The 14,819-nt window shown below is 37.6% G+C and overlaps 1 protein-coding gene across 3 annotated transcripts in view; it reads left to right on the top strand.

Annotated features, from left to right (window-relative positions):
- The window catches only part of WDR25 (WD repeat domain 25), a 66,181-nt gene that overhangs the window by 43,491 nt on the left and 7,871 nt on the right, over positions 1 to 14,819 (top strand). For all 3 annotated transcript variants that reach the window (XM_040557231.1, XM_040557230.1, XM_040557232.1), the window contains exon 4: positions 2,859 to 2,989. In XM_040557231.1, coding sequence (XP_040413165.1) covers positions 2,859 to 2,989 — 131 coding nt within the window. The remainder of the gene's footprint in view (positions 1 to 2,858; positions 2,990 to 14,819) is intronic.

The raw sequence follows: 14,819 nt of genomic DNA, 5'->3' as shown, positions 1-14,819 counted from the left end.
CGGTAGAACGAAATTCATGTATGCACCTGATAGTGCCAGACTTTTCAGAATGCTGTTCACTGAGCTTCCAGAAAAAGAGATTTGATTAAATTTCATTTTGAGGGGAGAAAGAATGAGACTGAGAGGTGTAATTTAGATGATTAATTAGAGAGCCTGAGCTTTTAAAGTTAATATATCACAATTGATCCTCAGACCAGTTGAAAAGGTAGTGTGGTTGACATCTGCATCAAACAGTAAGGTACAATCACAAAATCAGAAAAGGGGGGAGCTTAAAGAGTGTTGAGGAGAATAAGATGCTCATGTTGTTTGCATGAATTCTGTTTGTACAATTACACTGTAATGTGGAATTCATACAATTGCATTGTAATGATCTCAGGACTATTAGTGACTGTCACTGAGAGCTTTTGGGTAAATAACCAAATGATGACAAGATGACAAGAAAAGGGCGAACACAGTAACTGCATCTATCTTTAACATGGGGGAAAATGAAGTAGGGAATCAGAGAATTTAAGTTTCTGCAGAAAATGTTGGGCAAATGACCAAATTACTTGGAAGTAGCTGGGGATGAGATTGAAAGATGGACTAATTAATAACAAATCGTGTCAAATCAATCTTATTTCTTTCTATGGAAAGGCAACAGATCTTGTAGTCAGTAGATGAAATGCATCTTATATTTAGTGCAGATACTTTTTGGTTGTGTCTTACTTGACTTTCTCATGCCTTAGGCTAGAGAAAATGCTAGAACATTTGTAAAGAGCAAAATAGTGAGACAAATGTATCCATTATAGATAGAAAATGCAGTTTTCATAAGTCTTGTGGAGGTAAAACCAGATCTTAGTAAAGTCAGATAAGCAATTAATGTTTCTCAGAATGTGAGGTGGTGAGTTCTACTGGATCTCTTATGTCTATATCTAGCGCCATTTGGACAATGCACTTTCTGGAGAGTTGTGACTGCTTGTTCTGATGCTGTATGTCCTACTTGACGAGATTAGTACAGGTAGGCTGTTGTTTTTCTAATTTCTGGCTGCAGTACCATAAAAACTTATTGGTTATACTCCCAGAGTATTTATTAAACTGGGTACTTGTAAGAGCCAAATTCCTTTGAAGCAAAGTGCTATTTAATCGACCAGGGAGCCTGTGTGTGCATATTCAGTGTTTTCTCAAGAGTTCTAGATGACAGAGTAAGATGCATGCACATGTGGCTTTTCTGTAGCCTTCAAATGGTGCACAGATGAGAGCAATATCTTGTTGCTCCTATTACTGATGATTTTAATATCTTCTTCATTCCCTGTGGAGTCTTTGTTTTTTCTGCCATAGCTGTTAGGATGCTGAAAGCTCCCATGACGAAAGATGGTCACTGTTGCATGACTTGTATGAAGGGTCTCTGCTTCCCTTGTGACTTTTTTCTCCTTTTGGGGAAGGAACTTTAGGGACTGAATTAAGTCTTCCCCTCAGTTGTGACAGAGAGGCCCTTTAGATATTGCATGGGTAATCAGTGGATAATCTATTAAAAAAAAAAAGAAAAAATAACCTACAAAACCCTATGTTCATGTAGAACAACAGTTGCCTCTCCCCCCTTACATTCCCTGCAATCTATTTTTTCCTGCCAATGCGAGCTCAAAGTGTACATGCATAAAGTACAATCTTTCTCTTTTTTCCTTTACAATGAATAAATAAATTATTTGACAAGTCTTATTCTCTTGACTATGTAAGCTTATTTCAGCAGAAGGGGAAAATGGAACTGATGTTGAAACCAAATAAATTGGCTCCAAATCATGAAGTAAGCAGGAAAAATTCTATATGAATGCTTACCAGTATTGTCCACCTAACAGGAAGTATTTATACCTGTCACTATTTTTTTTAAAGTATTTTCAGTAGTTTAAGACAACTCTCGTTTGCTGAAAATCTAGATTAATTAATATTTTAAGAAACTTCTGTCATAGTATGTTTGTGTTGTTTTTTATTTTTTATTTTTTATTTCTGTAGCACTTCTTCATTGTGGCTTAGGCAATAATTTTATTTAATGTAGATCTTTACATGTGATATGTAGAATATAAAGGACATTGAAATTATGAAACTAAGTAAATTTATTTATCTTGGTCCATGCTGCTATTTCAAAATAATATTTCAGTGAATGTATGTTAACGTCATGAATTTGTTAGCACAAAAGCAGTGGACTGTGGAAAAGTCCTATAAATTAACGTAGCTGAATTCTGTTGCCTTTGAAAGTGTAAAATGCAATTGATACTAACTGCAGGATCCTGTGAAGATTAGTGTGCACAATTAAATGTTGGGAACAGAGTATCCATGGGAACAGCTATTGCCTTCATGTGATGGTATACAAGTTATTTCCTTCCTTCAAGATGAAGGTTCGCTCCTCCCTTCACAGAAATACAAGTAAACCACCCAAGAGCTGTAGTATAGTTTGGGATGTGGGATTTCTATACAGACAGTAGTCTTTTCTTCTAGTTGTTATTTTCATCCCACTGATAAAAGACTATGGCTTCTCTCAGGAAAACATTCATATGTTAGATTTGAAAATTGAGCCCTGGCTGTCAACTGAACTGGGACCTTGGTGGTGCTCCTCTCCTTCGTGTGCAAAACCGCTCGTTGTCTCCTCTCAATAGGAAGCAATCGGTGGTGCAGAAGCCCATGAGCAGGGTTGATTTCATGTGGGTGGAAATTAGTGAGTTCCATCTTGTGTTTTCAGGAGACCAGAGTAGTCCCAGGCACTTGAAATGTGTTAATAGAAACATATTCACTTTAGACCAGCTAGGTATTTTTGAAACTTGGTTGAAATTAATAATTATTTTAATTTACTGATCAAATTTTAATCTTCAATTCTCACTTTATTTTAGGGAAGCAGATATTTAGCAGCAAAAATGAATTTAGGATCAGCGCACTGAAGTTCCACCCTGCAGATTCAAATATTTTTGTTTGTGGAGGGTTCAGCCCAGAAGTTAAAGCTTGGGATATAAGGACTTGTAAGGTAATGGATTTTTTTTTTCTCTTGTAGGACGTTTCCTAGGTTGAATGTGCTATGTATTACTAAGCTGCTAGATGGTCTTTCAGTGAAATGTTATTCGTAAGCATTTTGCATTTGTCATTGATTGTATTGCCATATGTTGATATGAACCTTTATAATGTTTTTGAAGCACAAAGAGGAATATTGTACACACAACAAACATGATTTTTTTTGGCTTTATAAATATGGGTAATGTATAGTTGAATTAAATTAAGCCAATAGCTTGCTGCTTTTTTTTTTTTTCTTAATATTTATTTTTTAAAAAAGGCAGTTGTGTAACTAGGAAGCTCTTTAAGCTGTTACACATAGGTCAGGGTGTGTGCACCTGTATCTCTTGCGTAGAAACCTGGCGTAATTTTCTATGCATGAAAGGCCATGCAGAGGCATATATGGTCTTTGCCTTTACTTTATCCTGAACCACGCAGAACAGCATGCTCCCATCTGTCCTTCAGAGTTCAGGTAAGACCAGAACTGTATTGTTCACCAAAAATGGAAGCAAAAGCCAGGCAGACATTCACGTGCACAGAACAGCTCAAAGAGCAGCAGTGACTGTAAAGTGAGTAGTTCTTTGTTTTCCTTTGATTTTCTATGTGGGTAGAGCCTGCTCATCATAGTTACCCATCTGTTTGCTCTTGAGGACGGCAGAAGGGATCTGAACAAGGTAAGCTTGCTTAACCGAACACTGTCTCTCACCTTGATGCACTAAACAGCATAAAAGGTGAGGGATGCAGGTGGATATTCCAGGTGTGAGAGCTCTAACGTGAGCCGTTATGGGAGTTGCTCTGTTAAGGAAATACAGTGTTCTTGTGCAATCAGCAACTTGGTTCCTGTGCTGCAATTGTTCCTTTGGATTTATCTCTGGTGTTTGAGAAACAATTCAGACTGTGTGGTGTGACTTTTTATTAATAATTGTGTAGGTTCTATACCTTAGGCTTCCGTTACATGAATAAGTTATTAAAAGAACATTAGTATGTACATATCCAGAGTGCCAAGTCTGAGGCTACTCTGAAAATAAATTTAATGAGAGTTTCAGAGTTACACCATCAGTGGGAAAACCTTTGTAAAAAGTGTGATGGAATTTATTCCATGCATACTTGTATGATGAGCCGTTTTCCTTGATAAAGGATATGAAGAAATACTTGAAGCGCAGTTCCATGACAAAAGATAATTGTAGTTTTAGTTTGCAAAATAGTAAATACATATTATAAAGAATACCTATGTAACTTTTAAAAAGCTATGAGACTTTCCATAGTAATTCTTCTCTCCTTATTCCAGTCTTTCACTGGTATACAGTATTCTGGTATTGCCACTAAAGTGATTTTGGTGTGCCGTGTTTATCATAGGCAATTTATGGAACATTGGAGTATGTATCGCACAAATGGAAAATAATGCCAGTTCAAAGGGTGTTCATTTCAAATGGTCAGAGGTCACCCTGTAAATTTAATGTAGGAAAAAATCATTATTTTTTTTCCTGTCAGGATGCTGGAAAAGAGAGACTAGAGGAAGTCTTCTCTACGGAACAGCAGTGTCAGTGGTTTCATAGTGTGCAGATGAAGTAGAGAGTACAATTTTTCTTTCCTGAGACTCTTATAACAGTAGATTTTAATTATGGGGAGGAGTTGCAGTCTGTGATTGAAACCTTAGCTGTCCTTTTTAACATGGAGAAGCCATTGAATGTCATGTTAGGATGAATTTCCTTTAAAAACTATTTCAGGAACCAAATGGATATAATCTTTTTAAAGCTTAAAGATCGCTGACTGTAGTGTTAAATTTGAGATATTTTATCCTAGTCAAGTAGAAGATGGCAGATATGGGTGACAAAGTATTCCTTATGAAATTTTCTAACTTGGTGCAACAAACTTTCCGGTAAACGACACTGTAGTTATACACAAAGTCAAATGACAGAGTGGTTGTCTACAAAGCTAGAGACATTCTTTACTTCACCACCTGTTGTTTGTTTCTTTATGATGGATATTACATCTTTGACTGTCTGAAAATCCTGCAAAGATGATTTTTCTCTAGATTTGAAATCAGCTGTGGTTGATGAGCATATTCCTGCCAAAAAAATGGCAATACTTCCAGCTTGCATGTGTCTAAGGTGCCCAGTCTCTACAGATGGAAAATGGTAACTGCTTGTTTCTACAGTACAAACAGTACAAATGGCCAACATGGTATGTTGCAAAAATGTGCCTGTCTGGAAGGTAGCTCCCTGGTGGAGACAGCTATGGAGGAATATGGTGAGAAATCTTTCACAGGTGATAGGGGACAGTCTCAAATAACGATAGTGGAGAAGGCACTTCACTTTCAAGGAAATAAATAGAAGAATCTTTTACAATGGATATTGACAGCCAAGGGTTATGCTTAAATAATACTTTTTACAGCAATTCTGATGCCAGAGATTGTGATGAAAAGACTTGAGCCTATGCTGAAAGACTATGCTAAATTGACATTGGCTCAAGTAGAAGTAAAGGGCTAAGTAGCAGATGTAAATGCTTGTGCTGAATAAGTTGGTTCTGAGTCATCTCTTGAGTCTGATGCTCTCCTATTGTCAATATCTCTGCCAATTCTTGGTATTCTGGTTGTGTCTTTGAATGGTGTAGTGTTGTTGCCAAGACAAATGGCTTGAAAAATTATTTTCTTCTTGGGTCATTTTTCCTCTTTGTGAAAGTTCAGTGTCAATACTTTCTCATGGTACCTTGCAAAGTATCAAGCAGTATTTTATTCCAAGCAATGAAGACACTAGTTGTGTTAATCACTTAAATAAAGCTGCTCCTTCCTGTTAGGCTTTAAATTCCAGTGCTTCAGCTCAGCCACAGCCCAGACTGTGCATTTATGTCTGTCAATGCTGCTTGTAGTTCAGGTTTGTGTAAACGTAAGCTCACAAAGCAGTTCTTTGTGAACAGGAGCAGGTACGGGACAGTGTGTACTTCTTAACCCATGAAGAGGCTGCAGAGCAGCATGTCTACCAAGCTGTAATTGCTGTATGTTGCCAACCAGCTGATCTTGCTGTCCTCTAGAAGACATCCCCATCACATATATGCATCTACTTGCTACAAGACTGCAGGTTGCTGATTGACAAGGGGCAGTTTGATTGCCTGGGAGTCTTCTCAGTGAAACTGTTCCTGGAAAGCAACAGGAGAGGAGAAATGCAATCGTGTCCCTCACTGAAGAACAGCATTGCTAGAACAGAGAGAAGGCAAGTGGAGAAGTGTATGACATGGTTTACATGAGAGATTATTGCAGTAAGAAGCAGACAGATGAGATGGAGATTACAGTGGAAGATGAAGAGATAGGGGCTGATGTGCAATTTGTGAGGTATTGACTTATTGAAGGCAAAGATGGCAAAGTAGTAAACCCATACTGATAAACTGTAGACTTCAATATCATTTATATCTTCTGTAATTCTGAAAACAAACAAACAACAAGAAAAAAACCTAACAGTAGCCTGGTTTGAGATGATGTTCTGATATATTTTAATTCTGGTAACTACTGTGTAAACAACATCTGGCAAAACTGTGGAGGAAAACTGCATTTTTCAGTACTTTACCACTGTCTAGTTATGAGAAATGAGATATGGCTGGAGTCACCTTTGTGTGGCTTGTGGAGGATGTGGAGGATGACATATAAGCTGCATGTATATCTGCATTCAGAGCCAGGAGTGAATGTCTTGGGTGACAGCATCTATAATTCATTTCCAGAGGACAAACACTGTTAAAGCCATTTATGTTCATACAGACTAGTAGAAGTGAAACATGAATATTTAACATTTTATTAATTTGACTATATGTTGACTCTCAAACAGCCCTCAGGTTTGCTGCTGATTAGGGAGTCCTTATGCTTTTTATGCTCTACTGCCCAACTGTGCTTTTTTTTTTTCCACCTCCTTACTTACTGATTTGGGTATGATGCCTGTTTGAAATGGGTACAATGAGATAAGATATTTGTCTTTCCATGGGCCATCCCTTTTCCACGGGCCATCCCCTTTCCGCATTTTAATGCTGTTGCCCAAGTAGAGGGTGTACTCAAGGTTGTTGCATTATGAATTTTTCTTTTTGACTGAGAGCATTGCTGTTGTCATATACCTGGTTGCATGCTGTGAAGTCCTTTGATCCCATTTTATAATGTGATTTCTCAGAAATCTGTGGCCATGCTACTATGTACAACAAAATTAAGACTAGTAGAATAATGCATTTTTTTTCTCAATGGCTGATTGTACATTTCTGTTTATAATGCTTAAGCTCCTGCTTTAGAACCTGCTGTAAAGAACTGCTTGAACTCAGGAATGGAAACCTTGTTTGCCTCTAACTGCAGGACACTGGACTGCTCAGAGTAAGCTTCTGTAAGCTGGTGCTAATGAAGAGATAAAGGAAACATCCCACCACACTACAAGGAAATATTTTACTTTCCAAGAGGACAAACAAGTGAATGAATGTTTATTCCCATAGGTAAAATAGGAAAGCTTTAAGCTTGGTAAAACAAAACAAAACAAAACCACCCATCCTGTTTCTTTTGTACAGAGCCTATACTTGTTGTTCTTGGGAAGTTTAAAAAAGCTGTTACCTGCTTTGTTCACTAGGAAACAATTATATTCTTGCAGAACATCATTAGTCAGAAAACTAACCAATTAAGCAGTGCATTAGGAGGATTAATTTTAATAAATAATAGCAGTGTTTCATCACCTCAGAAAGTGGATGGTGTGGGTTTAGCTTGGTAACAGATATTGATGTATTTTTTGACATGTTACTTTGAAAACAATGAAGTTCTGTGTGTACTGTGCCTGATTAAAGCAGCAGTGTAGCCTACTCTCATACTATGAAATATTTCCAAAGGAGGGAGGGAGCTTCTCTTGCCCTTTGTTTTCCCCATTTAAGGTATCTGTAGCTCAGCAGAGGGTGTAGACTGTTAGGCATTGAATTTTGTATTGGCTCTAAAAATGTGGTTTGATTTGAAGAACTGGGTTTGTATGCATACTGAGTGAATGTCGAAGATCAGAACTGAGTAGAGAAAAGGGGAAAAACATCAAACTCTGATTTTGTTGGTTTTGGCTTCCTCTTGCAGAATGGTGAGTATCGCATATGCATCATTACTACAAAATAATGTAGTTATATTTCAAACTCTCAGCTGCAGAACAGTATGTTGGTTAGGCATGAATCATCACTCATCAGTATCTCATGTCTGCTTCTTTTTGTGGAATTTCAATGGATTCTTCAGGTTCTGTTTCTGTTGTTACCTTTATTCACAAACTGCAGCTTGCTTTCATTCTTTTCCATCTTACACACTTAAGGTCATGTTCAAGATTGGATAAAGTGTACTGCCTAATATGCTGAAATTTATCCTGTTCTAATGAGTGCATTTTGCTCTTAGCTAAAATAAATGTCTGAGGTGTCTTGCCACTTAGTTTCTGTTTTGATGCAAACATCCTTAATATCTTTCAAGTGCTTTCACCCTAATTTGTTAAAAGATTTTCTTTGGTATTCTTACTGTTATAAGTTTCCAGTAGCTTTCGTCCTGTTTTGCATCTTTTTTTTCGTGTTTTAACCTGTCATTTAGCTTGGAACAATGGTGTGGGTGAAGTCATAATTCTCTTTGTTCCCATCATCATACTCCTGATAGCAATAGCCTTTTTAGGCCTTGCAGCATATTTTGTCAATACAATAAGCATCCTAAACTCACTGCATGTTGAAAACTCAATTTCAGCATTCGTTGGTAATTCAATTCCAGAGGCCATCCTTTAGAATGCACTCCAGTGTTTTAACAGGCTGTCTTCTTGCAGCCTACGTATAGCAAAACAATCATATTTCAGGAAAAGGGGGAATTTTTGTTGAATATTCAAAGAAAAGTATAAAGCATCAAAGAGATGGAGAGAATGACTACTAAAAAACTATTGTCCAATTACACATATATATCTATGCAGTGATTCAGATGAGCTCTCCTATGCCATTGTGCCACATCAAAGATTTCTGCTGATGGAAAACGAAATAGAATAACTGATAGTGGTGCATTGCCAATTTAGTAATTCTGATACCTCATTTTGATTTTGGCTGGCAGCTGATTTTTAACAGGAATGTAAATTTATGAGCATAAATTGCTAGTATTTATTCATGTATTGAATGTGCTATAAAAATTGGATTTTTAAGTCTCAATGAAAATGTATGAAGATCGACTTGAGGCTTTCTTTCAGCTACTAAAGCATCGAGAAATGTAGAGTAGGCTATTAATCAGAAACAGATATAAAAAAAGACATTGCTATCCTTGTTCTGTTGAGCAAATAGGCAAAATGATTTCAAATGTAACTTTGGATATTGAGCAAGATAAAGAATGGAAGAACAATAAGAAAGTCAAAATCTTCAAGATAAAGCTAAGCATAGAAATGAATGGCTGGAACAGCTTGTTAACTGCTCAGTGAAATGTAAAGTATACAGGCATCTCAAAATTATAGAGACAAGTAATCAAAGCCTGAAAAAAAAAAAGAATAAAGAAGAATAAAGGAGGCACTTGAATAGAAAGTAGAGATTTATTACAGTGGTATTTGTTTGTATTAAACCTAGTTTTGTCTCTCTGGAGATGAGATTATTCTTGAGGCCTTATATTGCTGTATAATGGATTGATGATGTTTATGGAATACTTGGAAAATGTTTTTAGAAGCTTTATGAAAAGACTGGAAAATTTGGAAGTGTGTGTTAAAAAATGTATAAATAAAAATAATAAAACAATGCAGAACTCTGCAGTGACAACCGAGGAGGGAGCATCATATTGGACAGCCTCCATGGGACCTCTGGACTTGAGATCTGAACTTAGGAAAACCCTGTAAAAGGAACCATACAATAATACTGAGACCTTAAAGTACTTATGTATTTTAAAGGTATTCATTTTCACAGAGCTGTAGAATAATGTCTTAAGATGTTCAGCACAAGCCAGTTGCATTACACAGTCACTCTGTTTTGACTGCTCTACATTAGCTTTTCAGTCTGGAGACAATATATTTTCCAACATTTTATTCTACCTGAAATTTTAATGTTCCTTGAAATACCAAGGAGAGCAAAAGGTTGAGACGTGTATCGTTTAGTTCAGCATTTAAGGACTTCTTTGTGTTCACAAAAGAAAATAAGATTACATCTATTTTTATTAATTTGGGTTTGTAGATTACACAGTTGTAATATCAGAACAAGACTACAACTGCAGTTGTACTGATACTACTTTTAAAGGAGCTAAAGTTCCTTATATCATGAGTGAATTGTCTGACTGAATAGAAAGGATTCATTTACGTGTGCCAGCAAACGTGTGTATATTATAAAGTAAGGATGCTGTTAGCTCTTCTGAAAGGAACTCATGTTTGAATGTATTAATTTAAGTTTTCCGAGTGTATCCATTCAGAAACACTTTGGAGATTTTGCAAATTTTACCTTTTAAGTGTCAAAGTGCTGTTTCAAAGGGATAAACCCCTTTTTTGATTAATTTACTCTGACATAGTCAAAAAGAAGGCACAGATATATATCTTTAGATCTTTATATATTAATCTCCTTAATAGCAACCACGTGCTCAGTTTCACATGTTGTATAAGGCAATAAAAGTTAAAACAACCTGATTAAAAATCAAAAAGGCCAAGGGGAAGTGAGAAGTTTATGCTGATGCCATTTTATACAGCTGGGAAAAGCAACATTCTCCATGTTAAGGGAAATTTCATTTTCTTATCCCTATAGCTTTCCCTTTATTCCACAAATCCCACTGAAAATGAATGTATTTAAAACATTTTTTTTTACCACTTGCATTGGTATGCTGGTATTAAACTTTCTCAGTAAGTTTTCCCAGTAGCTTTTCCCAGTTTTCATAGTACTTAATTTCATTAAGACCAGTCATAATCTTGCCTGGTCTTTATCTGCATGAAAGTTCCCTAAAAATGATAAACAATGAACCTAAAGGCCACCAAAAGAAAAATATGGGCAGCCAACATTAAGCAATCCTTCTACTGCCATACAAGACTGTTCAGATTCCAAAGGAAAGCATAGTTAATGTTGCTAACAGCAGCTATAAATCTAAGAGAATTAATATAGAGGTGTCTTCATCCCCCATGAGCGTAAAGAAAGTGTGAAGAAAGGTTTGAGCTAATTCCAGTTGAAATAGTTTCAGTTACTTCCTCGGTCATATTGTCCTTTCAATATTCAAAGCTGAAGCAAAAGCACAGGAATTGCTGCTTCTAGAAACAGCCCAGTTCTCTGTGCTGTACTTTGCACCCTGTTGAGCTAAGCCAGATAAACAAAAACAACACAGCTGTTGCTCACCCTGATTGATTTATACTTTTTTTGCTTTGCCTCGCCCCTTTCCCAGGTGATTGGTTGGGGGCCAGGTGGGCCTAATGGTATATAAGCCGCAGGTGTCGCTTTAGGGAGCTCCTTCTCCTTGAGCTGCTCTTTTGGGGGGTAAGTGCTTTGTTTTTCCTTCAGCTAGTTGTATTGCTCTTTATGTGGGTCAGAGTGTATGGGCTGATGTGTTTCCAAGTTGAGAGAGGTAAGCATGTCTTTTTGAGGTAACAACTAGTAGGATCTTGTAGAGTAAAGCAGGCTATATAGTATTAACAGTTTTTACTTTACTGCATGCAGTTCTTTGGGTGAGTAATTTTTAGAATATGCTTATGGATGGGAAGATGATGTTACTTTCCTTTTTTGCTTTGTGGTTCTAGGTCTCTTATGATTTTTGCAGAATCATGGGGCTTACTGTGACTGTGACCTCATGTCTTCACCTGTATGTCAAATATTATCCAAGTTACAACCTTAGTGTTAAAGTGATGGAGCAAGGTTTAGGGGAAAATGTGTCATCCAAGTTCCCTGTGTCAGTGAGTATCTGAAAACAGCAGAAGTAGGCATGAAAGGTGTAGTCTTTTTCAGGGTTAGGGACAGTTTCTTATATTTCTGGAGCTTTTTTCTGCTGTTTTGTTGGCTGTAGAGTCTTTAGACTTTGTAGCCTTCTAGATTTTAAGTGCTTGGAATTCCCTTAATAGAGGGATATTTAGGGGGAAAAAAAAAAACAAACCAAAACAAAAAAACACCTCCCAGCCAACATGGGTTCAAGAGTGGTAGGTCCTGCCTAACAAATTTGATTTCCTTTTATGATAAGATCACCCATCTAGTCGATCAAGGGAAACCAGCTGATGTGATCTTTTTGGACTTCAGCAAAGCTTTTGATGTGGTTTCCCATAGGATCCTACTGGACAAAATGTCCAGCATACAGCTAAACAAAAACATCATATGATGGGTGAGCAATTGGCTGACAGGCAGGGCTCAAAGGGTTGTGGTAAATAGGGCCACATCAGGCTGGTGGACAGTCACTAGTGGGGTCCCTCAAGGCTCCATTTTAGGGCCAGTCCTTTTCAATGTGTTTATAAATGATTTGGATGTAGGACTAGAAGGTGTTTTGAGCAAATTTGCTGATGATGCCAAACTTGGAGGAGTTGTAGACTTGGCTGAGGGTAGAAAGGCCTTGCAGAGAGATCTGGACAGATTGGAGAGCTGGGTGATCACCAACCGCATGAAGTTTAATAAGAGCAACTGCCAGGTCCTGCACCTGGGATGGGGCAACCCTGGATATACGTGCAGACTGGGCGACGAGACGCTGGAGAGCAGCCCTGCAGAGAGGGATCTGGAGTTTGTGGTTGACAGCAAGTTGAATATGAGCCAGCAGTGTGCCCTGGCAGCCAGGAGGGCCAGCCATACCCTGGGGTGCATCCAGCATGGCATTGCTAGTCAGTTGAGGGAAGTGATTGTCCCGCTCTACTCTGCACTGGTGCAGCCTCACCTCGAGTACTGTGTGCAGTTCTGGGCACCACAGTACAAAAAGGACGTAAAACTGTTGGAGTGTCCAGAGGAGGGTGACGAAGATGGTGAAGGGCCTAGAGGGGAAGACTTATGAGGAGCGATTGAGGTCACTGGGCCTGTTCAGCCTGGAGAAGAGGAGGCTAAGGGGAGACCTCATCACAGTCTACAACTTCCTCACGAGAAGGAGTGGAGGGGCAGGTGCTGACCTATTCTCTTTAGTCACCAGTGATAGGACCCGTGGGAATGGTGTCAAGCTGAGGCAGGGGAGGTTTGGCTAGACATCAGGAAGAGGTTCTTCACTGAAAGGGTGGTTGCACACTGGAACAGGCTCCCCAGTGAAGTAGTCGCTGCACCAAGCCTGTCTGAATTTAAGAAGAGATTGGACTGTGCACTTAGTCACATGGTCTAAACTTTTGGGCAGACCTGTGCAGTGCCAGGAGTTGGACTTGATGATCCTTCTGGGTCCCTTCCAACTCGGGATATTCTATGATTATACTTTGATTAATGAAACTCTTAATATTTTGTAAGCATTTAGGAGCTTCTTTTTCATATGGAACTTTAAAGTTAGGGAAGTTAACTTTTCTGGGGGTCTCTGCTAAAAATGGAGGAGTAATTTATTCTGCTGTTGGATGTAGTCAGTTTTTAAAACTGTTGTCTATTGACGCTCTTGTGCTTTGACTCATAAACCTGCAAGGCCTGTTGGAGATTTGGGAAGACATATGTGCTACAGCTGTCACAACAGAAAGTCCTGAAGTAGCACCATGCAGTAATTTGGAGAGGGAATAAGTGAAAGATGACAGGCCTGTGGCTCTCCTTCTTTATAATGATGAACTTTCAGAAATATTCTAGACCTCCCGAAATGCAAATTCACTGCTTATGTTAAACAAGGAGGTAGAAAGAGAAAGAGATGTCAGGCAGGAGAAACACAGAAATATGACCTGTCACAGAAAGGAAAGATTAGTTAAAGATATAGGAAAAAGTGATATAATAAAATTTTGTAGGAGTTCAGGGATGGTAGATTGTGCAAAGCTTACTTGATATCGCTCTAAATTTATTTGGTGCTCTTTGGTAGAACATTTAGGTAAGCTGTAGAAGGCAGAGACTAACCTAAGTATAGTAAAATGAACATCGTTCCAGAAGCATGCTAACAAAATCATGTATAATAAAGGACTAGAATATCATGCAGGAGAAATAGCACTGATTTATTAGAAGTGAGATAAGTAAAAAAAAAAGAATACGAAGGTCCAGTCTTTTGGGCTTAATAACCATTTTGTTAAGAAGGCTTCAAAAAGGATGAATACAAAATCAGTTGGTTGCAGTGACAGACAAATTTAAGGAAAATTTAGAGTTGTATACAAATTCCCGTTTTTGAAATTTAGGCCTTATAAAATATAGAATAAATTAACTAGAAAAATGGTGAAAATTGTGATTTTGAGCTTCTAAAATTAGACTGGAAATGTACTGCAGAGTTTTTATGATTAACAAAGGCCAAGGTAGATGTTGTTAAAAATTTTTTTATTTCCCATCTTGTTTTTGTTTTCTCCGGATTGAGCACTGCTTAGCCACAAAATTGCAACTATCATCCACAGCTTTATGCTAAAAAAAAAAAAAAGGAAAAAAGATTCTCTTTAGTATTGTTGATCTATTTCTTAATACTTGAGTTTATAAAGAGATAAGCCCAAGTCATTAAAGCATAGTTTAAAAATCTAATAAATATAGAGTGCAAGTGCAGTGCATTTGTTTCCTTGGAAACATTCTATCACAACTTCTTTAAGATGAGATGCAGTCATTTTAAGTAGCTTGTATTTAGGAGACCTAATGAATTTGTCTCTGGATAGCATATAAATATGAAAAAAGGCTGTAGAAATTGGTGGAACAACTTGTACTTCTGGTTTCTATAGAAACAGCTAATATATTGTCATGTACTGATGGTATTATGAAGAACAATGTAATTAAAATAAGATCATTTATTTGGTGCATTAGAA

The sequence above is a fragment of the Cygnus olor genome, chromosome 5 (assembly GCF_009769625.2).
Source record: "Cygnus olor isolate bCygOlo1 chromosome 5, bCygOlo1.pri.v2, whole genome shotgun sequence".
NCBI lineage: Eukaryota > Metazoa > Chordata > Aves > Anseriformes > Anatidae > Cygnus > Cygnus olor.
This window is presented reverse-complemented; position numbering and strand designations above follow the sequence as displayed.